This window comes from Gallinula chloropus (genome assembly GCF_964237585.1).
Source record: "Gallinula chloropus genome assembly, chromosome: 3".
NCBI classification, from domain to species: Eukaryota; Metazoa; Chordata; class Aves; order Gruiformes; family Rallidae; genus Gallinula; species Gallinula chloropus.
The window spans coordinates 45,060,311-45,087,760 of record NC_140087.1 but is presented as its reverse complement, the minus strand read 5'-3'; the positions used below and the strand labels follow the sequence as shown (position 1 = coordinate 45,087,760).

Below are 27,450 nucleotides of genomic sequence, written 5' to 3'. Positions count from 1 at the left end.
CTGACTTTGGACAAGAATCTAAGTTGTCAGCTTTCTATGAACTAGGTTTTAATTAAAACAAAAAAGCAAAACTGAAAAGTATTCCAGAGCAGAATGGAAGATGGAAAGTTACTTTTTGGAAAACTTGGCAAGTGGGACACAAGACTTATAAAAAATTTTAGCCACAAGTTTTCCAAAAAAGCTTAACCCTTTGACATTGAAAAAGTTCTGAAGAAGTTCTGATACTGTTTTCTTCCAGCTGTGTTCCTGACAAAATGTAAGATACATAAATTAGAAAGTCACCCACACAGGAAGTAAAGGCATTTCCATGAGGCAATCTATTACTACGCAAATAAATGGACCATAGGTACTCATCCATTTCCTCAAAATATCAAAATAATTTAAAATGGAATCATAAGATCAAGAACAATTTTTTAACAGGAGATAGGAGTGCTAACGTGTGTGATGAGTGTTACTTGTACCACCTCATGCATTTGGCAGAGCCTGTTAAAGAATGTTCCTGAGCTTTACAATCAAGGTTAGAAAATGAGTTTATTGTTTAAAAATCTGCTCTCTAGTCTTTGCAGTTTGAGAGTGAGGCTTGATGTAATAAAACAGGCGTATAAGCTGGCTGGAGTTTCTCTGTTTTCCATGATCCCATCCACACAGACTCAGCAGTCCCCAAGGCCGGAAGATGCTGGCAGCTTTGAAGGCACAAAGCGCAGTGTTCCTGCTGTGCACCTTGCCATTTTGCTTCCCACACAGCATCCTTTTGCCATAGAGATGGAATATCTTGGTGGGGATGCTCTGTTTTGTTTCCCCTGTTACAGGAGATCACTGGATGCTGCTTCCCCAGGCTGCTCCATGAAGCAAGGGTGTAGGCTGAAGTAGGAAATGGGCAAAGCTGTTGCTCTTCAGGAATCCAGGTAGATGGCACAAAGAAACTACTTGCAAGGTTCTCCCTTGGTGACAGAAAGGAGGACATAGACACTGACAAGACTTTGGGTAGTTGTTTCAAATGAACTGAAAAGCATCAAGAATATTAAAAAAAGAGAAGGAAAAAAAAGAAGAAAGTGAGATTGGTATTAACATCCCCATACACACATTTTGTAGGATAATATTTTTTATTATAAGGCCTACTACAGTTTGAACATAGGAGCAGGCAACTGGGACTGCAGGGTATGTGATGAGTGTTGCACTGTTAGAATAATGGAATGTCAAAAAGGGTTTGAGTTGCTGCAGAGAATTTGGTTCCATTGTATCATACAGAAAAAACCAGACATGGGATGTCTGCAGCAGAGAATTCAACCACTTCAGCCCTTCCTGAAATATTTACCTTTTAAAGAAGTTTGACAAAGTGCTTTGAAAATGAAAAAGCTGTTCTTAAAGTAGTTAAAATATAAAATCTTAAATTACAAATATTTTTTACAGAATTACAGAGGAATCTGTAAGCTCTGTTGCTAAAACAACTCTATATGTAGTTCTGATATGATATGCAAACACCAGCAAGGTATATGTATTTTAGGTATTTCAGTATACCCATTTGGATTTCAATATTGCCATCATTGCATGCAAATAGTCCTTTTTTGCATTAAATTGTCACGAATCATTTGGGAGTTAGCCATTTAACAAGAGCTTTCTAACTTAGATTCTGAATATATAAGAAGCTTGTGAAAAATACTGAGAAGGTGGTTGATGATTAGGTTTTAATTTTTTTTTTTCTCAGCAGAGTCTAATAGCAAATTAGTATGTCCATGCCTCATTGATACCAGCAGCCCATGTACTTGACTGATGCCAGAATTTTTACCCTTTAAGCTTTTTTATTCAAATGTCAGATAGCTAAAACGTGGAAATACTTTACAGATCCATAGACCTCTGCAGACTTCCTTGTAAGTTTTGGACTTCCTTGTTATGTAAGGCAAGTCTTGCAGATCTTAAATGAAAGAAGCATATAGTAAAATGCCCGCTTGTTGCCTGAACTTCTTTATTTCTAGAACAGGGAATGTTTTATGAGTAGAGAAAAGGCACTGGTCCAAACCTGCCCGTTAATGGTTTGTTTATGCAAATTCTACCTTCTGCTTTTCTTCCCACCCATTTATCCTTTCCTATTTTTCTAATTGCTTTCATCAGTAGTCAAGCTGAATTCTCCTTGCTTTCATACACTTCAGAGAAAACAACTTCCATGATTGTTCTCTATTTACTTGTTTTCTGAGTAGTAGTAGTATTTTTGTGTTCCTACTATCTAAATTCTAGAAGTGGGTGTTTTTAAACAATTTTATCAACTTCTTTCATACTTAAAGGCATTCGTTCAATAGACAAATCAGAATTCCATTGTAATGAAAGGTGGATGTAGAGTGATTAATCTCTTTTGTTTTTGTGCCGGGGGTCAAATACAATTTTACAGAAATACTTAAGCCTTGCATGTTACCTATGTCTTTTCAGACTGTTGATATATCAACTAAAAAAATTTAATGAGGTCTAAAATGACAAGGCACAAAGACATAATGGTCAGCATGTGCTGATGGACCCCAGCTCCTCTGCTTGTGCTGTGTTGGTTGCTCTGGAATGGAAGTAGGTAGAAAATATGGTTGTACTACAAAGAAAATCATGTGGTTCCATCAGGATTTAGGAGGCTAACTATGATTTTTGTGTCATGCTTACATAGAAGCTTCTGGCAGACACAATGTCCCCAAACTCTGGACCATTTAAAGGCTGGTAATTGAGTCTATTGTTTCAAAACGTGTGGAAAATTGGTCATAGTACAAACTCACTCTCCTAGGACATTTGCTGAAAGTGAATAGGAGAATGCAGCTAGTCTCACTTTTTTTTTTCACTTGCTCTTTAAAACACGTTTCTTCATGTTTACAAATGAAAATAAACTCCCCCAAACCAACCCAAGCAGGATGTCCATCTTTCTCCGTGTTTTGGCAATAGCTCTTTTCTCCTTTGAGCAGCCATGCAAGGGACAGGGAACACAGATTCAGCAAGCAGTGGTATGCTGTTGAACTGCTGAGCAGGTACCATTCAGCAGTGATTATCCTGAGGTTTGTCAGACCAGCACGAGGGTAACATATGCACAAGTTGTGTGGTCTAATAGATGGTTTAGTTTCATGTGATGTAGCTGAGATTTAGGACACTGTTTAGAAATTACCTCTGCAATTTGTTAAATGCGCTCAGTTAGCGAAACTCTCCTCCTTTTATACAGAGAGATGTTGTGTCGTGTTTAATTGAGCCAGTCACCTAACTGATTTTGGATTTAGTCTGATATAACTACACATTTTGGATTATGTAAAAACCTGTTGTTTCTTATCATTAATGATGGCATGTAAAACAGATGCTATTGTAGCAGACTAGAGTTTACCAGCTTTAGAGAAATACTAAAACCGAGAACGAAGTGGATATCAAAACCCACTTGAAAATGTATTTTAATAGAGACAAGATAAATTGATAGAGTAGTAAATTTACACTAGCATGTTAACTGGAAAGTCCCAACTGAAACATTTTAGGAATGGAAAAGGGACTGTGAGCTCTCACGGGGAAGAACTGCAGGAGACTCCTGAGCAGAAAGTGTATGGGGAAGGTGGCAGGAAGAATTAAACTTTTTAAAGAGAGAAAGAGAAGCATTACTAGGCAGTACGAGTCCAAAGGCTTCAAATTGCTAGAAGATATTTGCTTTTTGATCAAAGGCATTGGATGTTTTTGGAAACAGCATCTGCTTAGATTATTTGGGAACAGTAATTATTCATTTAGGGTCAGAAAATAGGAAAAACCTTCCCCAAAGAACATAAATTATTTAATGTGGAACGAGTGATGACTTCTTGTGGAAAAAGCAGAATTATGTTTGGAAAGTTTGTCTTAACATCTCAGTGATGTGAGTTTTGAAGGGCTTCAGTGTTATAAATTAGGCTATTGGAATGTTGCCTATCCGAAGTAAGATGAGTGTCTAGACATTGTTTTTGTTCTCTGCGGTAATCTTACTACAGTGTAAGAATGGCTTATCTCCTTTTTGCTTTGGAAAAGAATCCAACACATGCATGCTGTTATCCATTTATACTTGTGTTTGCTTAATTGATGTAATTAATTTCTGTTGTAAAGTCACTGCTTGATAGTTGAAAAGTTCTAAACAGGAAGCAAAATAAATATTGAAGTGAGAGAGTGAAATAGCAATTTAGTCCTATATATAACACATCTATTTTAAATCCAGTCATAATTGTTCTTCTGAAGGGGTTTGTGTGAAATATTCTTAGATCCCTTGTTATAAAAGATGGAATGTTCCTCTGGAACACCTCTGGAGCCTGGCCATTCAGCCCACACCATCAAACTTAGACATCAATATTTGCTGAGTCTCTATGCTCAGTTTATTGCTAGTCAAGCAAAGATAGAAACTGTCTGTACTATCCGTACTCACAAATGGACTCCTGATGTGCAGGTAGATGTAGTGAGAGATGTATGAAGGCTAGGAATAAGAGGAGTAAATAAAATATCATTTCATGAATGATAATTTACGATCTTCTATAGAAGATGCCAGGTACAGATACTGATTTGTTTTAAAAATTGAAGTGTCATTTGCAGTTTAGCAAGGGAATCGCTGAATTGAAATTATGCTTTCTATAATGAAGTAGCTAAACAGGACACTTCATTGAAACCCCCCCCGTCTCCAAAAAGCAAACAGAAATAGGGAGCCTGTGCAGGTTGCAAGCCAGAGTTCTTAAGTTTTGTGTTAGCTGCAGAAAGCATATAAACAGGCACACTATGTAGCAAAAAGAAAAATGGAATATATTAGTTGTAATATTTGCAGTAGATGTCCTCAGTCAGCTGAAACTCTTCTCAAATCAACATATCTGTCAAATAAAAAGGAGATTATAGCCCTGTGTTGCAGATCTAATAAGGATTTGGATCAGTATTGGAAACTGTGTTGGAAGTATCTTTTCTATTATTTTGGGAAGGAAAAAGTTCTTCTTGCTGACATAATTTATGAAATAAAATATGCTTCTCATGTGATTAGTATTGACTTGGGAAGAAAGAAGCAGAAAGAGAGAAACTCTAAATAACAAATTCTGCCTTAAATTAAAAGTGCTTTTTTTTTCACTGGGCATTACATTTTCCAGTACTCTTTTTTTCTCCTGTGAAATGAATGCTGCAATTACAGTACTAGCAGAAGGAATAGACTCATTTCAAAGGTTTAGATGAAAAAAAAAAAAAAACCAAACCAAAACCCTACCAAAACCAAACTTAATTGCCTTTTACAGGAAGAAAATCCATGTAAATCTAGTAAAATCCATGCAGATTTAACTAGATCTTTCTTTACTCATCTTTACTAAATCACTGCACTAAATATATACCTCAGCACTGATATATGAAGTATGTGTCTCAGTAGCTATTAAAAACAAACCTAATTTTTATGATAATGGATAAATGGTATGAAACTATTAATTGACTGTAGATGAGACAGTACCCAGCAGGATCAGAGAAAATCGAGAAAAAAGCCACCCACCCCTGCAATCAGGTCAGGCCTCATGCTGCTGAGCTGCTAGAGCTTGGGGTCCCCAAACTACTCTCATCCAGAGCACATGTGCTGTGTGCCCTCCTATCAAGGACAGGCTCCCTCTGTGACTGCATTAGGGACTTTCTTAATTGAGTCTGCAACCTAACAAAATGTGGGTGCACCCACTAAGGCCTGGGAATTCACCTTGGGTTTCCATGGGTGTTTTCTCTTTATTTGCAGGGTTCTTTGCTAAAGGTTCCAGTTGAGGGTGTTTAGTGACAATGTTAAGCCTGGTACAAATTGTCCTTTAATGACCATATGTAGCTGCAAAAATAAGCTTTGTTTTGCAGACTGGTTTCTGTAGGATACAGCAGCCTGAGTGTATTTAGCAGTTTGAAAAGTGGAAAGGACATGATAGGAATTAAGGTGCAAGGAAACAGTGATCAGTATTGTAACATGGTGTTTTTCTCAAGACCTTTGTATCTGGCAGATACTTAGGGTGATAGATGGTTATAGCACAACTGAAAGAGAAGGCCTGAAGTTAAGCTCTTTTCATTGCTCAAGTATTTAGTTTATAATCCCTCTCACCGGTTTAAGTAACACCACAAAAAGAAAAACCCAACAAAACAGTGCGATGACAGCAACTTTTGTGCAAAACTTTATGGATTAGGTCAGTACTTGACATCAGCATATTTAAAAATGACTACAGAAAATGAGGACTTGTGGGTGCAAACTAGTCCTATTTCATCATCACGGGCTGTCTTTTGAATCAAAATAAGTCAAACATCACAATTCGAAGCGCTACCTTAAGAAAAATAATCTAGAACCATACATTTAAAAAAAAAAAAGTGATGCAATTAAGCTGTAAGACACAGGAAAACATGTGTTAGCTTGAGATAATATATAACTCAAGGGCATTGTTACCTAGGAAGCATGCTATCTTGCAATACCAAAACCTTTGGAGAGGCTTATTGTGGTTAACGGCAACCTGCCTAGAGAAAAGAATAAAGAATTAGCTACATGAGGCAGCTACAAGCAGTCCTTAGCTGAAGTGCTTAACACAGTACCTATTAACCAGAGAGTACTATATTTATAAGAAAATGAGTGATAGGAGAGCAGAACTTTAAATGGATGCTATATAATACGCATATATATTAATTTTCAAATGCATGTTTAGCTCTAGAATGTTAGGTAAACAGTATTAAAGAAAAATATCTTTTAAGATGCAGATACTGGCAGTCAGCAAAATAGGATATCTTGTATGTGTATATAGGCTGTAACAACCAATATCATTGCTTCATGCTTTGTAGTGCAAAATGAGCAAATTTACTTGCAAACACTTTCAAGATACCATTTAAGAGGAAGGCAGCCTAACAAGAACCTTAAAATCTCTCTCCTTTAAGGAAGACATAGGATAAAACACGATGGATTAAAACCAAATATGGTTTTAATTTATCTTGTGCCCACTCAGCATTGCAAATTATATAAAGAGTGTTCATACAGAATAAAAGCCTGATACACTTGGAAGCCCTGCCTGAATTCAGCACGTTGAACACTGACCTTTATCTGTACGTTTCCTGTGTCTTGCACAGCTTTTATAAATAAATAGACTGACTGAGACTGATTCATTATTAAAGAAGTACTTGTGATAGCAAACTCAGCACTCTAAAAATCAATAATTTATTACGATTAAATCCTGGCCGTTTGAAGTGACATGAAAATTTGTGTGTCATTCTTTAATTACATTTATTTAATATTTTGAATATGTTAATCCTATTGTAAATACACCAAAAAAAAAAAAAAAAAAGAAAAAGAAAATCACTTTCAATCTTTTCTAGTGTTGTCTAAGGCATATTAGCATTCATCCATTGTGCCTCGAATTAAGTGCCTTGGATTTACATCACTGACTTGGTCACTGTCTCTTTGTGCAGCAGCCTGGCTGTTTGGCCTCTCTGGTCACCACTCCCATAGCTATAAAGTAAACCATATCTTCCTCCGGGTACTACTGAGGGGGTGGTTAACATTGCTAATGTTCTTTCACATACTGTTGTGAAGTAATAAATCAAATCAGTTCTTTTCTGTAATTCTTTGCTCTGCACTTTGTAAATTTTATATCTTTAGGAGATACACACACTTTAAAAGATGTCTTCTGGGACAAACCGAACCTGTTCCCCTTTCTGAAAGGCTTTAATGATCAGTGATCATGCTTCTGACAAACCATATCCATTGTCCCAAATACATGTAACCAGTCTTGGAAAAGGTGACCACATAAGTCAAAACCAAGACAACCTCAGGTCCTTTAAATATTATGTCCTTCAATAGCCTGTGTCCTACTTTTTTATACACATCCGATTTCTTTTTGTCTCGTTTTCAGCACAGTCACCCACCTGGTGTTAAAGACACTCTCTGTCCGATGCCCCAGAGACCCATCCCCAGTCGGCTTCCCTGTGCAAAGGGAGGAGGGATCACAAGTGCAAGATAGTCCTGAGTTTTACCACATGACTTCACTTATAAGCATTTGTCCACATTTCCTTGTGAAGGCATCAACTGTACTTCAAACAAAGGAGGCCTTTTTGATTGAGGGAGGGAATAACATCACATTTCTAATGCCTCTGGCAAAGCAAATGTCTTTCATGGCAAATTAGGTTGCTTGCTGCTGCTTTATAGATAGTGAGAGTTGTGATGATGTCCATTTTAGAGAATGGTTGTGTCAGTTTGTATAGCACAGGAAGATGCTTGAGAGACATTCAGGACATCATCCAGAACAATACAAAGCTGGAGCCTCAGTTGTGTATATCCATTTCACCTGTCAGGAGTAGCAACGGTACAATCGAGGATAAAAATGTACAGTACTGTATAGTGAAGTTCTTTTTGTGTTTGAAGTAAAATACCTCTAGTCTGTCAGGGTTTCAGTACAATTTTGCATGCATACTGATCTTAAATGAATAAAGAAATAAGCTTTAATTTTCCTAAGCAACTTAGAATCACAACATTTTTGGTGTGAGTCTTAGTATATGCCATAGATGAGAAGAACTGTGAACAAAACATTTCAGTATTTTGGTCACCCACTTCCTGAAACTCTGTTGATCTGAAACATTTGAAACATTTTTAGTGTGGAATTACTTTGGATTTTTATATTGCAACTAAGAGAATTGTTTTATAATATTCCCTTTGATGTCACAGTCAATAAATAGAAATTATTTTGAAGCTTAGCAGCAGAATGAAAAATATACCTGAAATTAAAGCTTAAAAGGACGTGAGTCAAACTGCTAAAATACTAAGTTCAGTCTACTCTTATTTTCAAAGAGAACATTTTTAAGAAACTAAATTCAAGAACATTCCCAAATGTTTTCATCCCCACTGTATATAACTCACTGTTTGGAAACTGATATAGTAGTTACAGGAGTTGTGATTTTACAAATATATTTTCCTAACAGTATTTGCTATATAAAATTGCGAAAAGTGTTTGCTTTTCAAGGCTCATCTGTTTTCTTTACTACATGGTAGGAGGAGAGATGACTCATCATCAGTACAGAGACATGATATGACCTAAGCAGAGCTAGCACTGCCATAGTTATAATGTTTATATTGCACAATATGAATCTATATCTTTGAATTTAGTTTAGGTTAAAAGGGAAGCAGCATGTTATTGAAGATATACAGTGGAATAAAAATTTAATAATTGACAAGGTACCATCTTAAGAGAAAAAGGCAGATGAGATTGCCCTTTATTCCTTTTTTATTTTGTCTCTTGTGTCTAAAATTATGAATTGAATTTCCCTAAGTGCTCAGTGTAGCAGGTCCTGTGGCACTGTCCTCTGGTCTTGTTCAAAACGATGGGACGCCATGGCATAATGAAGCACATCCATCTTATTTCTGTTCAAGCCTACATCTGCTTAATGTAAAAGACTTATCCATTAAAAACCTTTCTGATGCTTTAAGTGGCAAATCAGTTTTCTGCTGGGAAATGTTTTCACAGCTACTCTGTTCCATGAGAATTTTTTTGACATTGTCATTATCTGGAAGTACTGAAATACTGCATTTTGGTTTTATTGTTTCATTATTATACTTCTGTTAGAATCTGTTTTATGAGTCAGAAAGATGAAGATGAAACATTCTATTTGTTTTGTACCAAAAAAAAAAAAAAAAGCTTTGCCCCTGTTGAATTAAACATTTTGATAGCATTAAAGGAAAATATTTTAGAATTTTTCAGTTTGTGTAGAGGTTTGGTGTTTGGTGTTGGGGTGCTGCTTCACAACAGAATGAAGTTTTGGAGTCTCAGAATTTGTTGCAGGGTAAACTTGGGTGTCTCATAAGCTCTGTTGTGATTTGTGAAACATCACATTGAGGACGTGCTTTTAACTGTGGAAACTCAGGGAGTAACAGAGAAGTCAGTGGCTTTATTGAAAAACCATAGAATATGATTAGCACAGAGAATCTTTGTTATCCAGTTAAAGTGTCACATCAGAAATGTTGATTGTGGGGTCCTTAGCAGAGGGACTTCCTGTTCAAGTGTGTTTGAATTAGTGTAAGATGCTTCCATACTAAATTACTGAATGATCTCCGCAACACCAAACTGCAGAGTAGCTTTTGCCTCTGCCAGATGATCTGCATTGATACACTTGGGTTGATGACCAACATCTCTACTAAAGCTAGAATTACAGCATGTTTAGGCAGCACTGAATAATTACATGTATGTATTTGCTTTAGATGTAGCAAGAGTTACTTACAGGTGCTTCATCTTAAGAACCTATATCCAGAGCTGTAATTTTTCTATTTTCTCAGTGCACATGTGTTCTTGTTCAGTGAAGAAGTTGTATATCTTTCTTAGCTCACTTGCTAGAAAAAAAGAAGAAACTAGCTAGGAATTAAATCTTTCATAAGGCAAGCTAGGTGGTGATTTTAAACACATGATAAGGAAATATTACGAAAATCTAAAGACTAATTGACAATGGTGGAATCTTGTTGCTTACTTTCCTTGAGTGATAGTCATTTCTAGAAGAGTAACTTGGGAGAGGAGCCTCATTACTGTTATTGGGAAATACGGAAATCAAAGTTTTAAAGTTGAATCTATAGATATTTTTTAATATACTCGTCTAAATTAATTTTTAAAATCACCTTCTGTAAAAAATATATAAAATAATCAGTATTCTTTAAGTATATTGTAACAGCAATTACATACAAGCATGCAATGTCTATGTTCCAGAAACAGTGATGGTCAAAGATATGCTCTTTGCAAAGTCAATAAAAGATGATAGCTAGTGAATTTGAGATGAACAAAGTCTTCTGACTTTTTCTGTCTGGTTTTAATTGCTGCTGGTGTTGTGTGCTGCATGAAAAACAGACTGGTTTTCTCTCATAGGAGCAGCATGGTAATGTGGCTAGCAAAAAAGATGCTGCTCCCTGAGGTACTGCTCTCTTGTGAGTGTATGGAAGAAACACTGCCCCCTTAAACTACCCTATTTCCCTGTGCCATGCAGCGATGGAATCCACGCTGTGCAAGCAGGGTCATGCAGGCTAGGGTTGGACCCACTGCTCAAGTCTGGTGAGACCTCAAGAGGCACAAAGCAGATGAGTGGAAGCATTTGCTAGTCCAAAAACTTTACAGAGGAGGATTCAGTTGTTGCTGCTGTGAATGCTATGCCATCCACAGCACTGTGCTCCACTGAGCCTGTGGAAAGGATCGACAGTGCCAATTTGGCAGCAGTAAAGGCAGCAAGATGGTAGGTGTGAGGAAACAAAAGAGGTTATGTGTAAGCAGGAGCCTGAACTGCTCTCTTTGGACAGTATTTGTTGAAAACAGTGTTATGGCAGGCATTTGTCTATTGGTATTTGACAGGAACTCATTTCTGTACAGGGTCAAACAGAATTGGCATAACAGAAAGGCAAACTGAAGCAGAAATTGGAAGGGGATAATTTACTTAAGTCTTCTCTTCTAAGTGTCTGATATCCATTCTCTTTTGCATCAAGAACAACTCTTATCAGTCATATCACCACTACTCCCTTTCCCTTGTATTTTGGAGAGGAGAGTGGCTCCATTCCCAGGCTATCAAGCTGTGGGAAGTGATCTGCCTACTGCCATTGTCAGGCTGCTTGCTAGTCCAGGCACAAGTATCCTTTGCTGCTCTCCTTCAATTTCTTATCTGTCAGTAGGGCGCTAATCACTGTTTCCAGATTGAACAGGGCATAATTATTTCATGGAAAACTACTTTACATTTTTAAACATTGGGGTTTTGTTGTCTTTTATTTCCTGTTGCAGTAGAGGGCTGCTAGCTTTAGCTTTTAATCTGTCAGTAAGTTCATTTTTAACTCTCTTTGGGGTACAAGAAGATTCAGCAGGAACGTGTTTTTCCCACATCTCTGCTTGTCCCCTTCTCTCCACCTTGGGACCATATTGCATTTAGACTGCACAACTCCTCAGCCAACTGACAAATCTTTATTCTGTCTAGGGCCTAAACACAGGAGTTGTGTTTCACCTTTGACTAGTAAACAGCAGTGCTGGTACCCGATAACTACCTGCTTTATATTTCTTTACTGATCCTGCCTTTATTTTCCCAAGAGAGGATGTACCATGCACTCCCAAGTATGCAATAAATGGTTAAGAAGGAAATGGTGGCTATCAACAATTTCTCATCAAATACATACCAGTCTTAAAGTATTGCATGGAGAGGCCAAAATCCAAATAAATTGCTTTCAACAGAGGCTGTCAAGAAGAGGGGCAGAACTGGTTTGGACAGGTAGTTGAATGGTTGTGTATACGTGTTCCCTTGCCAAGGGTTTTTTTTACATCTTGCTACTATTTATTCTTACTCTGACAGTGTAAACAGCAGAGACGCAACAGGTACTAAAAGTAGTATTCACGTCACTGCTTACTCCTAGGCAACAGTATGAACTTAATTTTTCTCTGCATCTTGTGAAAAAGGGAAAAAAATGACTACAGCCTCATCCTCACAAAGAACTTCTGTACTCATGAGCTTAAGTTACAAAAGACCCATCCTGTGTTCACAGTAAGTCACCATCCGTTCTCAGCTGTTTCATTCAAATCATATAACACATTACAATGTGCAGTAAAATAACATGAGGAATAGAATCCAGATCACAGGACATGTAGTATTATTTGCTGTGCTAATACCTTCATGTTGATCTTTTAAAAATGCCCTCTGTTCTCTATCCTCCAAAATCCACAGCACAGTATGGGGTACTATTATTTTTACTATAAATATAAGCCCTGCGACCTGTCAAAGATTGTATTATGGGCTAGTGGTCCAGCATTGTTCAAATGTATTTTTTGTTATTCTTCTACCTGATAATGGATAGCTTAAAAATGACGCTTTCCCACATAACCTTCCAACTGCCTCCCGTGAGCCAATGGATTAGTGGATGAAATGGTAGCTCTTGGACATAATGAATGTGAGAGTAGGGGTGGGAGAAGACAGAAGGTTTTTTGCAGAGCTTTTTGCTTTGTCCATGTTCCAGCAGACATTCCTAAAATGGAGACATTAGTGATGATGGCTCTGTGGTCATTGCTGGAAGCAGATACTGATGGAACACGAAAGGCATCTAAGATGCATTTGATAAATATGGTACCAAGTTACTTGAATGTCTCTAAAAATGTCATAGACAAAAAGCCAATACTAGCTACAGGGCTGCAATTAATATCTCACAAATGCTTATGTGGATCTATCTGAGCACACAGAGCAGCAAAGGAATGGACTGTAAAATGTAGAGAAATTTGTTTTCTCTATGTTTTCCTTCTTGGTTTGCTATATTTACTGTGATTGGTGGGAACATAATTTATATGATAGTTGGTCTATGCAATTGCATATATGACCATATACCATACTTTAAATTTCACTTTTAGAAAGAAATCACTTATTATGGATGGTATGATCAAGTTTATTTTAAACCCAGAAGCTGTTGATTGCATATTAAAATGGTAGTTCATATCTATTTAATTTTTTTATAAATCTCCATTGATGGTTAAATCATGTTAGAGAATTTCAATTGTCAGCACAACTTACATTTCTATGAATCTTTGGGAATTACCCTCAAGAGCTAATAGATTTTCCCTTTACTGTGACAAAGTGCTTGAGGTGAGTATGCAAAGAGCCTCCATGAGAAGAACCATGATATTTTTATTTCTTTGAGAACAGACCCAGTCATATCTGCTTCAGACAGTCATGCAGCACCATTATTGACATTTAGAATAAATTAGGTGAGAATCTCTGAATAGCAATAAAAGACTGAAAATGAAAAATATGCTGAATTAGGTGGAAGTATCAAGTTGGAGCAAAGATCAGTATTATTTCTAACACAGTTCCTTCCATGCAGTATGATGTAACTGATTCTTATTATGCCAAGAAATTGAGCATCATAAAGTCTTGAAACAATCTCATATTTTGGTAAAAGCTGAATGGGATTACATTTTTGGTCAAACTAATGCTCCAAAGTATAGGTACTTACAATTTGAATAACTTCATTTCTTTTCCTTTTTGAAAATGTAGCCCTGCAGCAGATCTTTGAAGTGTAAACTCTGAGACATAGCAGTATTAAAATAATCATGGATCTGGAGGAAATAGCAGAAAAACATTGAGCACAGCTTAATCAAAAATAGAAATTCATTTGAACTTTCTGTGGTCTATTGAATATTAAAACATTTCATATTTCAAATAGAAAAAAAAAAGCAGCCTTGAGCGAAGTTCTGATCATAGTCAATGACATTTCTGGTGTAACACTTGAATATTAGGATTAAGGATGAAAGTTTCTACTCAGCTTCAGCAAACTTTCTTGTAGCCTGTATTTTATATTTATTACTATTAGCTGAAAACTAGCTGGCCTGTGCTGGAAGCCATAAAATAGACGGACAATTGTACTCCACGGGAAGCACAACAAAGCCCCTATAATCCATGAGGAGTTGGTTAGTGATCTGCTACATAACCTAGAGATACACAAGTCTATGGGGCCAGATTGGAACCACCCAAGGGTTCTGAGGGAGCTGGTGGAAGTGCTCGCCAAGCCGCTTTCCATCATCTATGACCAGTCGTGGCTAATTGGGGAGGTGCCATTTGACTGGAGGCTTGCAAATGTGACACCCATCTATAAGAAGGGGCAGAAAGAGGACCTGGGGAACTACAGACCTGTCAGTCTGACCTCGGTGCCAGGGAAGGTTATGGAGCAGATCATCTTGAATGCCATCATGCGGCACATGTGGCACAACCAGGTCATCAGGCCCAGTCAGTGTTAGTTCAGGAAGGGCAGGTCCTGCTTAACTAACCTCATCTCCTTCTATGATCAGGTGACTTGCCTAGTGGATGAGGGAAAGGCTGTGGACATTGTCTACTTGGACTTTAGTAAGGCCTTTGACACTTTTTCCCACAGCATTCTCCTAGAGAAGCTGTTGCTTCATGGCTTGGATAGGCATACGCTTCACTGGGTGCAACACTGGCTGGACAGCTGGACACCAAGATTGTGGTAAATGGAGTTAAAATCAGCTAGAGACCAGTCACCAGTGGTGTTCCCCAGGGCTCAGTGCTGGGGCCAGTTCAGTTTAATGTCTTTATCAGTGACATGAACAAGGGAGTTGAGCACACCCTCAGTAAATTTGCAGATGATACTAAGATTGACCGCAGTTATTGATCTCCCAGAGGGTAGGCATGCTCTACAGGGTGACCTGGACAGGCTGGATCGATGGGCTGAGGCCAGTTGCATGAGGTTCAGCAAAGCCAAGTGCTGTGTCCTGCACTTGGGTCACAACAACTCCATGCAAAGCTAGATACTTGGGACAGGAGTGGCTAGAGAGCTGTCTGGAGGAAGAGACACCTGGGTGTGTTGATCAACAGCCAGCTGAATATGAGCCAGCAGTGTGCCCAGGTGGCCAAGAAGGCCAGTGGCATACTGGCCTGTATCAGGAACAGTGTGGCCAGCAGGAGTAGGGTAGTGATCATTCCCCTGTACTCAGGGGCTTGTAACCCTGTGGAGGACCAGGCTGGAGCAGTCTGAGACTGAGAGACATTCTGTGATTCTATGATGGTACCCCGCAGAAGTTACCCATGCTAGGGCAGTTGGTAAAGAGCTGAAGCCCTATGGCTCACGTTGGAGAAGTTCGTGGAGGACTGTGTTCCATGGGTGGGACCCCACGGTGTAGCAGGGGAAAGGTGTGAGGAATGCCCCTCCCCCCTGGCTAACAAGCAAAACAACTGACTGAAACCTCCATTCCTCGCCCCTCCCTGTGCCACAACAGGGGGGAAGAAGGGAGCAAAATCATGACTAAAGTGAAGTCTGCTAAGAAGGGAGGGGTAGGGGGGAGGTGCTTTAAGATCTGGTTGTGCTTCTCATTATCCACCTCTGGTGTCACTGAGTGTGCAGTGCAGTGTAATAAAATTGAGACTTTCCTTTATTCTGTGTTGAGTCTGTTTTGCCCATGACACTAGCTGCAGAGTGATCTCTCCCTGTCCTTGTCTTGACTCCTGAGCCTCACAATATATATTTTCTCCCTTGTCCAGCTGAAAAGGGGAGTGATAGAGCAACTTTGGTGGGAATGTTGCCTCCAGACAGGGCCAAACCACCACAGGTGGTTGAGTTACCATCCCTGGAGGTGTTTAAAAGAAGATTAGATGTTTGCTTGGTGATATGGTCTAGTGTTTGACCTAATAGGGCTGGATAGATGGTTGGACTCAATGATCCTGAAGGTCTTTTCCAACCGAAACCATTCTATGATTTGTTAAAAAATAAAAGCCCTAAAGAATCTGGATGACTACTTAGGCCAAACAAAGAATTTTTACTCAGCAGTTCCTTGGCATTTTTTCATGAAATTAATGTTTTGGGGCTTTCTGTTATAGCATGTGCCCCCATGCTGGGTGGTACTCTGAAGACAAGTATTTTGTGCAGCTTGATGTCGTAGAATTTCTTTTATTGAGATGAGGTTTCCCGCTGCAGATGTTTCTGTAGCTGTGAGAATGGCTGGTTAATGAGCAAATTCTAGGGGAACTTCTGGGTTCTTTATATCCAGTGCTGCAACTCTTATCAGGAGTTTCAGCAGAAAATTCAGGGGTTTTTTTGGACATCAGTTTTCAGAATCTTAAGTGTAGAGAACAGTAAGAACATGAGTCACTGAAGGAGTGTTTTGAAATAGCAACGGTGGAAAAACCCATTTTCAAACCAGCTGTATAAATTAACTATTATTTTGTAGGATCACTTTGTGAGGAAGGAAGCACATTGACATTGTTGCTGGGCAAATGTCAAAACTGTAAGTTACTGTGTTTCCACTGACTTTCTTCCTGGAGTCAAAATCACAAGTCAAATCATGTATCTAGTGTATATATATTCCTCTTACCCCTGAATTATGACTTCATGATTTTCCCCAAAGAAAATCCTCTGTGAATGCGTGTGTACTGCCTAGCAAAAATTGCATTGCTGCCTCACTTCCTTCCATTGCCATCTGTGTGTGGGTGGTTTTGGGGGGCAGTATGGCAAGAATTAGAAGAATCATTTTGGAAGGAAAATATCATATTTCTTAGGGATATCGAAGCGGAAATATGAAAAAAAAAATGCAGAATTGCCTAAAGCAATGGGGTAGTGAAGACATTCACCAAGCCTTTTTCTTGAACTCAGGGGCTGTTTGTTTTTACATATTATTTTCAAACTGCTGATGTAAAAAAATAAGAAAGTAAAACTGTTTATTGTGGCAGAGGTAATCTCAGGCAGCTTTTACTGTTTTGCAAAGATATTATCAAAGTGCAACTTACAGACACTTCCTGATACGTGTGTGAGAGAAAAAACACATTTGACTATCAGTGTAAAAACTAAGAGGGCAGAAGCTATATTATGTGATGACAATGCTACAGAAAGTTAATAAGGTTTCTTTGGATAGTACCACCTCTACTTTGATGAATATTTTTTTTTTTCTAGCTTGGCTTTTTTTTCAATATGTTGTAATTGTGAAATTACAGAAATGCTCTGTTGTATCTCCAGCTAGAAACGGTGTGTATTTGTATGTGTTCTTTAAAGAATCCCAAATTAAATATTCTGTGTTCATGTTTTTAAGCAGATAAAACTAAGGTGATCAAGTTTTATACAGTTTGTAAAATTAGGTGACTCAACAATTATGATAGACACCTACTATAATTAAGTAAAAAAATATTTACAGTGATTTGCTCTTATCTGCAACCACTGCATGAAATCCCATTGTCTGTTCCCCTCTGGCTCCACCCTGACACCATTTCTGCTGGGCAACCCTTTAGCTCTGGGGTCTTACCTGTCCATTGTCACTGTATAGTCCTAGCATATGGTCTCAGCATAGTCCTGGCACAAGCTTACTGTTTCTGCTTCTCTGGAGGTAGAAGGCCATTCAAATGACCTAGGAAATGCCTTCATTTAAAATTTCAGTCACTGCTGAGTGAATTTTTTCAGAATTACTGAAAAACTTAGTTTCAGTAATTGCTTACAAATTCATAGGATAAAGAAAAATAACCCCCAAAAAACAATCTGTGCCTTAGTGATGCTCTCACCTGAGGAGCCCTCCATCACAAAACTAACAATATTTTTTTCTATTGATCTGTAACTTGCTGCTCATTAACACTTAGGGTGTGAAATTTTGCGGTGTTTCCTTAGCAGTGAATTAAAAAAAAAAGTTTTCTATATCAGTTTGTCATTTACATGCTATTTGAGGAACCAGAGGACAAACTTGGGATAGGAGTCAAATATCCATTTCTTTCTCAGCTTTTCTTGAGGGAGTGTTTGTACACTGCTGTGTGCCACACCAGGATGCACTTGCTGATGCTGTTCATAAACCAGCCTTCACTGCAGTGCTACAGGGCATCAAATAATGTATTTTCTCCTGTTATCTCTAAAACTATTGAATATTGAGGTTTTACAACTCCAGCAAAAAGAATTTAAAGGGATTCTGACCATAATGCTGTAAGACTTAGGTGGAGGCAACAGGTCCAAATGCCTAAAACTGCTTGTGTCTGAGCAGAAATTTGACCTAAGTTGCCTCATGCTTTTGAGAATATGATCAGCAGGCTGTAGAAACTGTTCTCTTTTGTATATAAAGAATTTTCATCATCACAGAGAGAAACAACATTCTTTAGGTTGGTGGCTAGTAACGAATTTGGGCATCGATGTTGTAGAACAGATTCGTTACCTATTGTTTTATTCAGTATATGGCAGTGTTGGGAAGAGCATGGACACAGTTATGCTTGGAGTTCAGAGCGTTCCTGCTCTTCTTGTGGAGGCTGATCCAAAACTATTTGGAGTATGGGATTGAGCTCAAGAGTTCCTGAAGGTAATGAGGGAAGGACATGACGAGATGCTCAATTCTTGGGCTGTGTCTCAAAAATACCCAAATGTGTTTGCATATGTTTGAAGGATGAAGAGAGGAATTGATTGAGGAAGGAATGGTGGGTCACAGTGATAAGGGAAACTGGAAGTTGCTTAGCATGTAATCTTCTACCACTATCTAAGATTTCTAGTGTACAGGAAATCAAGTAAATCTCACTGATAAGACTCCCTTCCTCATGTCAGATTATAGAAATTTTGTTTGGAGAATAAATACAGCATTTAAAAATGAAGTGGGATGGCTTATTGGGTTTTCTTTTTTGTTTGGGGTTGTGGGGTTTTTTCCTTATTTGGAGATGAAGATTTTCGATAAGTAAAATTTCTTCAGGGAGATTTTATAGTGTTCAGAATTCTACTTATGCTTCCTGTATATTTTCCCCACAATACTTTTTATGTAGAACTTGTTAGATTTTTTTTGGTGGGGGAATATAAAAAATAGTCTTTTTTTAATCCATGTCACCTGAAGGCTGATATTTTATTATAATCAAACAAGATCCCATGGCTTTACATCATTTTGAAGAAAAGCATAAAAAATCCTTTACAGTAGAAAGGCTGTGCTGGGTTTTCATACCAGTTAGTTTTTCTAAACAGCATCACACTTATCTTGCAAATGTTTATCATGAAGCAATGTTCTTCAGCAAGATGCTAAACTCTAGTGCTTATTATAACAGTCTTGGGATTACTGGGGTCCCATCTGTGGTTACTGGTATATTGCCAATTATGCACAGCTAGTGTTATCTGTTAAACAGTCACTTGTAGCTGTTGAAGAGATCTCAGTAGATGATGTCTCAGAGATAAACTCGATAGTAGAGGGTGTCTTTTGCTGAAGAAGAGAAGGGCCTTTGTAGATTGGCACTTTCAGGGTACAGAGTGGGCATAAATACACAGCCATAATTAATTACCATTTTGTCTTTATGAACTGGATTTCTGTTATGAAGCTTGGTTATAAGATCAGGGTGTGACTACCAGAATTTTTTGGTCAGCATCGTTAAGTGATTTCTTGTACGTATTGAAGTGCAAGAGATTTTTCACATACTGTTTTAGCTCTTTCACAGTAGAAAAGTAGCTGAATTTTTCTCTCTGAAGCAGAGATTCAGTAATTTAACAATATCAAGCAAAATGTTCTTCTTCACAGGGTTATGCTAGCCAGGAGAACAAATCCTTTCAGCACTTCTAGGCTTGAGTATTTTTGAGTTTTGCTTATGGTTTAGAATGAAAGGGTCCAACTCAAAAGCAGTAGGCTGTTTTACTTGACAGTTTTATTTCTGCAAATTCCTGTGTCCATTTTCACAAGTAAGAAAAATAAAATAATTGCATCTTATATTGTTTTGAAACTAGAAAATTGTTATAGTTTTTGTGCTTGAGTACTATCATTAAAATGTCAAATTTTCTGTACAGTTAGTATTATCCAGATGGGATTTTTAATTCTGCAACTGGGTAAAAACTTCCTTGATGTATAAGGGTACTCAAATAAATTAGTGGTCCACCTCCAATTGTAAGAAGTGAAAAGAGTAAGTTTATTCTTTTGTTTTCATCAATAATTTTAAAATGTAAGTGGCAGAAATAAGTGTGTGAAAGTTGAGATGCAAATTTCCTTCATAAAACTGCACTTTGGTCAATGACATCTTTCTTTCAAAAGTAAACCCATGTAAACAGTAAAAGCCAGTATGTTAAATATGAAAATGCAATCAGCAATGTGTTCAAATTATCAGTTTCAGCTCTATTGCAACACATCGCAAACAATTATACCAGATTAGGTCTATAAATTTATTTTACATTAATCCAAAGTAATAGAAAAAAAGGAAGAGAAAGCTGTTAAATAAAAACCCAAAGTGGCAAGTATTGAAATTTGTATGAAATAAATCCAGTTTTAATTACACAGCTTCTTTGTGTCATTTCCCTTATCTCCCCTTTCTACCACCTAGCACTGTCAAGTGACGCAAACCTCTTTGCTCAGCTATAATAGACATAGGGAGAAAATAATCTGAGTAATCCAGTATGGATTGAAGTAGGTTTTCCCATAAGTATTCCAAAAGATAATATAGCTATTGCTTTTCATTCTTCTGCACTTCTGACCTGGAATATTTGGTACTGGATTTCTTTTGGATGTATGAATGCAAAATTCATACACAAACTGTGCTTCTCGGGGAAAGAAAAGAAAATAAATTGAAAAATATTGATGCTGGTATAACAGTGTGACAATACATGTTATAGTTTATGACCAGGAATAGTTCAGGGAGAATGCAGATCACCTTGTCCTGTTCACCAGTGAAACTTTTCCCTTTCTCACAGAGTCCAGATATCTGTTAGCAGTTTTTGTGAGAAAACAGCTAGCGCTGAGATCCTGATGGGTCTCTGGACTTTGCAGTCTCCCTGCTCATGTGGTCCAGTCTCTGTGATTCCAGTAACCAAATCAGTGGTGAGAACTGAAACTGCACATTGTATTTCTTCAGATGCTCATCACCAAGGATTTTGAAGTGTGTATCGGTAACCGAACTTTATTTGCTGATGTATCACCATGAAGCGCTATTGACAATGCAATGGGGTTGAAAACCAGAGCCAAAATAACAAGTCCGTTCTCTCCCAGTGGAAAGAAAATGAAACAGTGGAAATGCAGTGTTCTCTCCTTACTAATCTAATAACAGTCTTGTCCTAAATTTAGAAACCGGTACTTTCTAGAGTAATGTTTATTAAGTTTTGCCTACTATGCATTGCCCTGCATAAAATTCACCAGGTTCTCAAGACCAGGTGGTGGTGAAGCATTGAAGGTGACCCAGCTGACCAAGAGGCTCCCTCAAGGGAGCTCCCAGATGATCTGCTGCTGCCTTTCAGAAACAAGCACTCACCCAACAGACCCAGCCTTCCAGCTTTCACAGCACAGGACAAACGTCACAAAGGTTATGGTGCTTACGAGAGTTCATGTGGCAGAAGTCTTGATAAAGATAGAGTGCTGGATTGTCAATAGCAAAACTCTCTCTCTTGAGAGACGGTGCAGGGGAGCACCCTGTGTCCCTATCTCTCTTCATTATCTCCATATATTATGAAGTCTACAAGTAAAAAAATAATAGATTTTAGCTATCAAACCAAATTATTAGTAGTAATTAGTTTGTAATGTTGTACCTTTCTCTTTATGAAATAAGAAATCATTGAGTTAGGTTTATCAGCGGTGACATGGTTTGTGATTCTGATTAAAATATGCTTTCTTGTAACTTGAGTCTTTTTCAACTAAACATTTTTATGAATTTTTAAAAAAGCATTTTGAATTTTTATTTTCTTTTGCAGAATTACTATTATAGCTTTTGTTGTCAGAGCAAGGCTTGCATGCCTCACTGCAGCTATGCATAGCCAAAAACGGATCCATGATTCCTGTGAAATTTCCTATAGTTCAGAATCAACATCTTTTTAAAATGCACTCTGTAATGACTTAAATAAAGGTTTTCTTGTTGAAAGCTAACCGTAGCATTGCCCTGACCTTTATGACTTTGACTTGGAAATTAGCATTGCAGAGTTCAGAGATCACACTTTCCTCAAAAATATTTCCCTAAAAGGCCATGAAGGTTTCACCAGCCGCTGGTTTTGCACCATTTCTTTTAAAAGTAATCACTTGTGGAGTTTTCAGCAAGCATATTTTACAAAGAACACACTTGAATTTTTTTTTTGCTTGTATATGAATGCAGACATTTTTTTTGTCTATTTTTTAAAGAAGTGGAAAGTCTCATATGTTTGGACTTGTGTAAGATCTTGGGAATTTTATTGCATGTATCTGGATAAGTGCAGGCATTTAAAGAATGAAAGAATCTTACTGTTGGTTCTTAGGCTCTTGTGTCTAAACCAAACCTTTTTTCCAAAGTTTTCTGCTTGCACTAGCTTTAATTTATTGTTAAACATGATCACTTTGCTTTGTACAGTTTTGTTTAGCATGGAAATTGGCATGACAATTGAGGGGGCTTTGGTGATTTCAGCTGGCAATTTAACTTCAGTCGCCTGGACCTTACAGATCTAATAGCCAGCTTGCACTTCCTGGAAGTGACGCAGAAAGAACTGGAGAACGTAGCTTGAGAATCTATTTTGAAAATGCTATTTACTGGGGCTTTGCTGTCACACATTACTCATGACTGGCACATAAAAGAGTATGCAAAAACTGAGTATCTCTCTGATACTGCATGCATTTTATATTTGGATTGATAAAGTTTTCCTTTTCAGGAGAGTCAAATAGTAAGGCAGTGCTTCCTATCATCTGACTAGCATGTCTTTTTTGAGAGATTCACAGTGATAATTCAGATTCAGGTTTGAAGGTTAAAGATCTTTTATCCTATAATTATTAATTATTGTTTACAAATCATGAGGACAGTTATCTTTTTCATCCTAATTTGTGGATCATACTTCCTGTAGATGTGAGCTATGGTTTATGAAATATGACATGAACTTACTGGTTAACAGATTCTCAAAGCTAGGACTACAAAATATTGGTTTCCCGTAGTGCACTCACCTGTTTAGCTGCATTATTCTTTTCCTGAGATAGTATCATAGTAATAACTAATATTTAAAAGGGGCACAGGAATGATTGAATGCAATAATTTTGTTGATTAAACATCAAAAGTAGCAGCTAAAAAGACACATGGCAAGCTGTACAAGGTAATACCTTTATTATTCTTTTTAGGAGTGGGGTTGGCCACAAGATCTCCCAAAGGACTATGAACTGTTAAATTTCTCACTTGTAATATGACAAATTACGTGCAACTTTGTTTTACTTGAATAGCCTTCACACCAGGGGGAGAGCGTTCAAGTTAATATTTATTTGTCGGGGCTTTTGTCATTGAAGTCGTGCAGCTGAAATCATCGGAGTGTTCAAATGTGATAGTTGGCTTAAACCGCTGTTCCGGCGTTCGGGTACCAGGGGAATGGCTTCAGTGTGAAATGTGAATAGAGCAGTAATGATCTTTCAAAATCAGACAAAGCAATTGTCAAGAAATCCCATTGCCCAGTATTGTTTATAATAAGCCAGAAGACTGTAACATACGGAGGTGAAATTTCTGGTGTGCTGACTGTGTACGCAAATGTGATGCCAGGAGCTGAGGACTGAGGAATATGGCGTGTCACTGTAGGGAAGTTTTTGGAAGAGGTAAAGAGGAAAGATGTATTTGAAGGTGAGATAAAAAAATGGAAATTTTCTTCCTGTATGGTACCAGAGAGATTTGAAGGAATCCAAACTTAAGAATCAGTATTCAAAAAAGCTATGTTGCTTTTTCTAATTACTTTTTTTCTCTGACCTTGGTGGATTTAGGAAACTATTTAGGGCTGAATAAATTCTCTAGTCGGCTGACATAAATATAGCTAGGCTTGGAACTGTGTCATTGAGGTCTATGAAGTTTTATCGTATACTAAGCTAAAATTCTTCCTTCGGTGTCAGCCTGATTAAGTTCATGTGCATAAATAAAGGACAAAAATTGTATTTATAAAAATGCATAAAATTGAATATTATGGGGTAGGAATATCTGTCTGAAACATTTTGAGCATATCCAACAGTATGCAAAGGTAAATTGCCTCATATAAGGAATAATTTCATGTAAATGCTATGAAAAATTGTGCCACTGGAATTTAATATCAATGAAAATTTAGCAATGAAAATCTCTGCCCTGGATGTGATTGTACAACCTCCACATTTTTCTTTGTTATGTAATCAATTTAGTAATGCATACATTATGATATAATCAACTAGGTTTTGTAAAATCCATTATAAAGGTATTCCTAATTACAATAAAATAAAAGCAAAAGATTCTTTTAAATTAAGACTTTAGGGAGAATTTTCTTTCTTATCTGAATGCTTTTTTTAAAATATCATATTCATTCTGTTAGGAAGACCAAAGGAAATAATGTGCTGTGCGAAGTACAGGAAGTTTGAATCTAGAGAATAAAAGGGCATATATCTTCCACATTCTGATGTTATGTATTATTGTCCACTTATAAGCTGTTATTGTTTTGATTTGGTTTATATTTGTGTACGTTGTGTAGATTTTTATTACCTTTTTAAATTTAAGGTTTACGAAGTAATTATGTTATTATGCCTGCTGAAAAATGGATGAGCAACTTAAATATTGGTTCCACAAGGAAATACTATGTGAAGCATGATGCAACCCATGAAACATGGGCAACATGCACATAACCCCCCCACATATTTTCCCCTTAAGCCAGTTTGGTTATTTAAAGTTACTTAAATGATCAACATGTTTGTCTTTTTTTTTTTTTTTCGTTTCCCCTGCAGAACTGCTTCATAATTTATTTTATAATTCATGCTCACAGTGGCTGGAGCTCAACTGTAACTTTCAGTCTGAAAAACAAGACTGTCTTTAGCTTGTGACTTGACACATAGGGTGTGATTGGAAGTGCATGGCCAAGAGGAGCAGAGGGAGCTAGGAAGTTAGAAGTTGGGCTTGGAAGGATATTCAGTGTGAAAGACAGCAGGGAATCTGGTATCGAAGGTGTTAAGAGGCAAGCAGTAACATGGGACTTGAAAATAAGGACAGGAAAGTAAATAGAAAGAAATGGATAGAAGGTATAGAGAAGAAGAGGAGAGACCATAGCGGTGAGAGAAGCAGAAGGGGTTGCAAGTTGCTACAGCAAAGGAGATAGTTAAAGATGATAAAGCCGGAGGGCGAAGTTGAACACAAACTGCAGCTCGGAAGGGGAGCTCACACTGCCACGTATTAGTCCCAAGGAGGTTTTTAAGCCTGCAGCATGGCCTGCAGCATGTACTCGGTATATTGCATAGTCACAGTCTGTGCTGCATTTACATTTTCTAGGCTTCATTTGGAAACTAATTTAGAAGGTGGAGAAAACTTAGCATTAACTTGATGAAGTGTTTGTTTTTCTGTGTAAATTTTGCAGTAATGTAATTTTTTGAAATGCAGGCTGTTATCATACCCTTAATGGCTTTCTATCATATTTTTTGAGTCTTAGCCTAAGTGAATGGCAAAAGAAAAACATAAAAAACTAACCCAAGTTAAAACAGTCTAGTTTTTTCTAGACAAACTGTGTGAAAAATGTAGATCTCTTTTACATGGTAAAACAATATTTATTGACCTAGAGAACTGAAGAATAGGGAGAGAAAAATGACTTAGCTAAAAATGCCTGTTGTTTTATTCCTAGGTTCAGACATTGTTCAATGGTTAACGAAGAATTTATCAATAGAAGACCCAGGTAATTTCTGTTTTTTCCTTGTCTGATAATACTAGTTTGTCTTTTTGAAGCATTGGACCTGACTTTGTCTTCTGTTGTGGTGGAGGTGGCCAGACAGCATTTGACCAATATAATTTCACTAGCAAAACAAACAGCATCACACTTCAGAAATCTTTGTAAAGAATATGAGGATTTTGGTTATGCATTTAATTGCAGCAAGTATGAGGAAACAAGTTGAGGGTCAAGAATGAAAATGATACCTGCTTTAATTAGTAGAAAATTAATATAAGTTCAACAATATGAGTAATTTACTCAGTGTCATGCTAAATAGTTTTTTAAACACATGCTGTTTTCTTAACAGAATTTTTCCATATATTAAAAAAAAAAAACAGAATTAATAAAATACACTCTTGTACTTTTACCAAGAGCTGCATTTCTCATCTGAAGTTTGGACACTTTTATAGCATCTTAAACAGAAAGTGACCTGTAAATAAAATCCGTGCAGTGGGGCAGAACAGTTATTTGCTCTGCTCCATCAGCTGGCTTGGAATGTGGAAGTACAGCTTTGGTTCCAAATTCTGCAACAGATTTCTTGTGGCAGCAGCAAATGCAGTTTGGTGTGTATCTGATACTTATTTCCCTGATTTACAGGGATCTTTTCTAGATGATCTGAAATTTTCTGGAAAAAAATGATTTCTAGTAGAAATGACAGCAATAAAATATTTTGTGGAAGTTCCTATTATCTGTTGGTTAGGGGAAAGAATATCTCCCTTCTTTAAAGCATGAGTAAAAATGCTTATTTTTCCTCTCTCTGTTTCAAACTTTTGGTAATGGAATGTGGTTTTTTTCTTTCAAATTTAAAAAATCTGTTTTCCTGTCATATTAGAAATTATTATTGTGGAATTCCAGCTAAAAGTACAATCACTGTGTTTAAAATTGTGACTTGAATGATGAGGAACATTACAATATGTAATTCAGTATCTGGAAGTAACTGGTTCACAAGTTACCAAAATGCTACATGAAAGAGATGGCTATCTGCTTCCAGTTCTATGTAAGACAGCATCCTATGTTTGCTTCCTGAAGATAGAGTGGAAGTTGCAAGAGACCTACATGTGATACTGTATTTCTCAGTTGTCAGTTGCAAAGTACTCACCTATCTATATTTACCAGAATTTGAAGGATTGCCATTTGATGTTTATTTGGTATGGAAGCTTAACCTTTATTTCTCAGACCAGAGCAGCACCACTCAGATAGGCTGTCATTCAGATTATCTGGTTGCTGTGAGATTCGAAATAGAAGAAACCTTAAACTAAATGGAAAACATGGTTCCCTGTTTTGATATACAATTAAAATTAAACAAACACATCAACTGCTAACATGTGTAACCGGAAGACCACAGTAATTTAATTTATGCTGGGTTTTAGTCTCGTAGATTGCATGGGTGGAAAAAGCTATCCACGGTGACAAAAATGTCT

At 37.3% G+C, this 27,450-nt stretch overlaps 1 protein-coding gene across 13 annotated transcripts in view; it reads left to right on the top strand.

The window, feature by feature from the left end:
* RGS7 (regulator of G protein signaling 7) overlaps positions 1-27,450 on the top strand; it is a gene marked incomplete at both ends in the record, with an annotated part of 245,311 nt that overhangs the window by 115,322 nt on the left and 102,539 nt on the right. For 11 of the 13 annotated variants that reach the window (XM_084261614.1, XM_084261613.1, XM_084261620.1 and 8 more), the window contains one exon: positions 25,946-25,996. The exons of the other annotated variants lie outside the window; for them this stretch is intronic. In XM_084261614.1, coding sequence (XP_084117740.1) covers positions 25,946-25,996 — 51 coding nt within the window. The remainder of the gene's footprint in view (positions 1-25,945; positions 25,997-27,450) is intronic. 13 annotated transcript variants of the gene reach the window in all.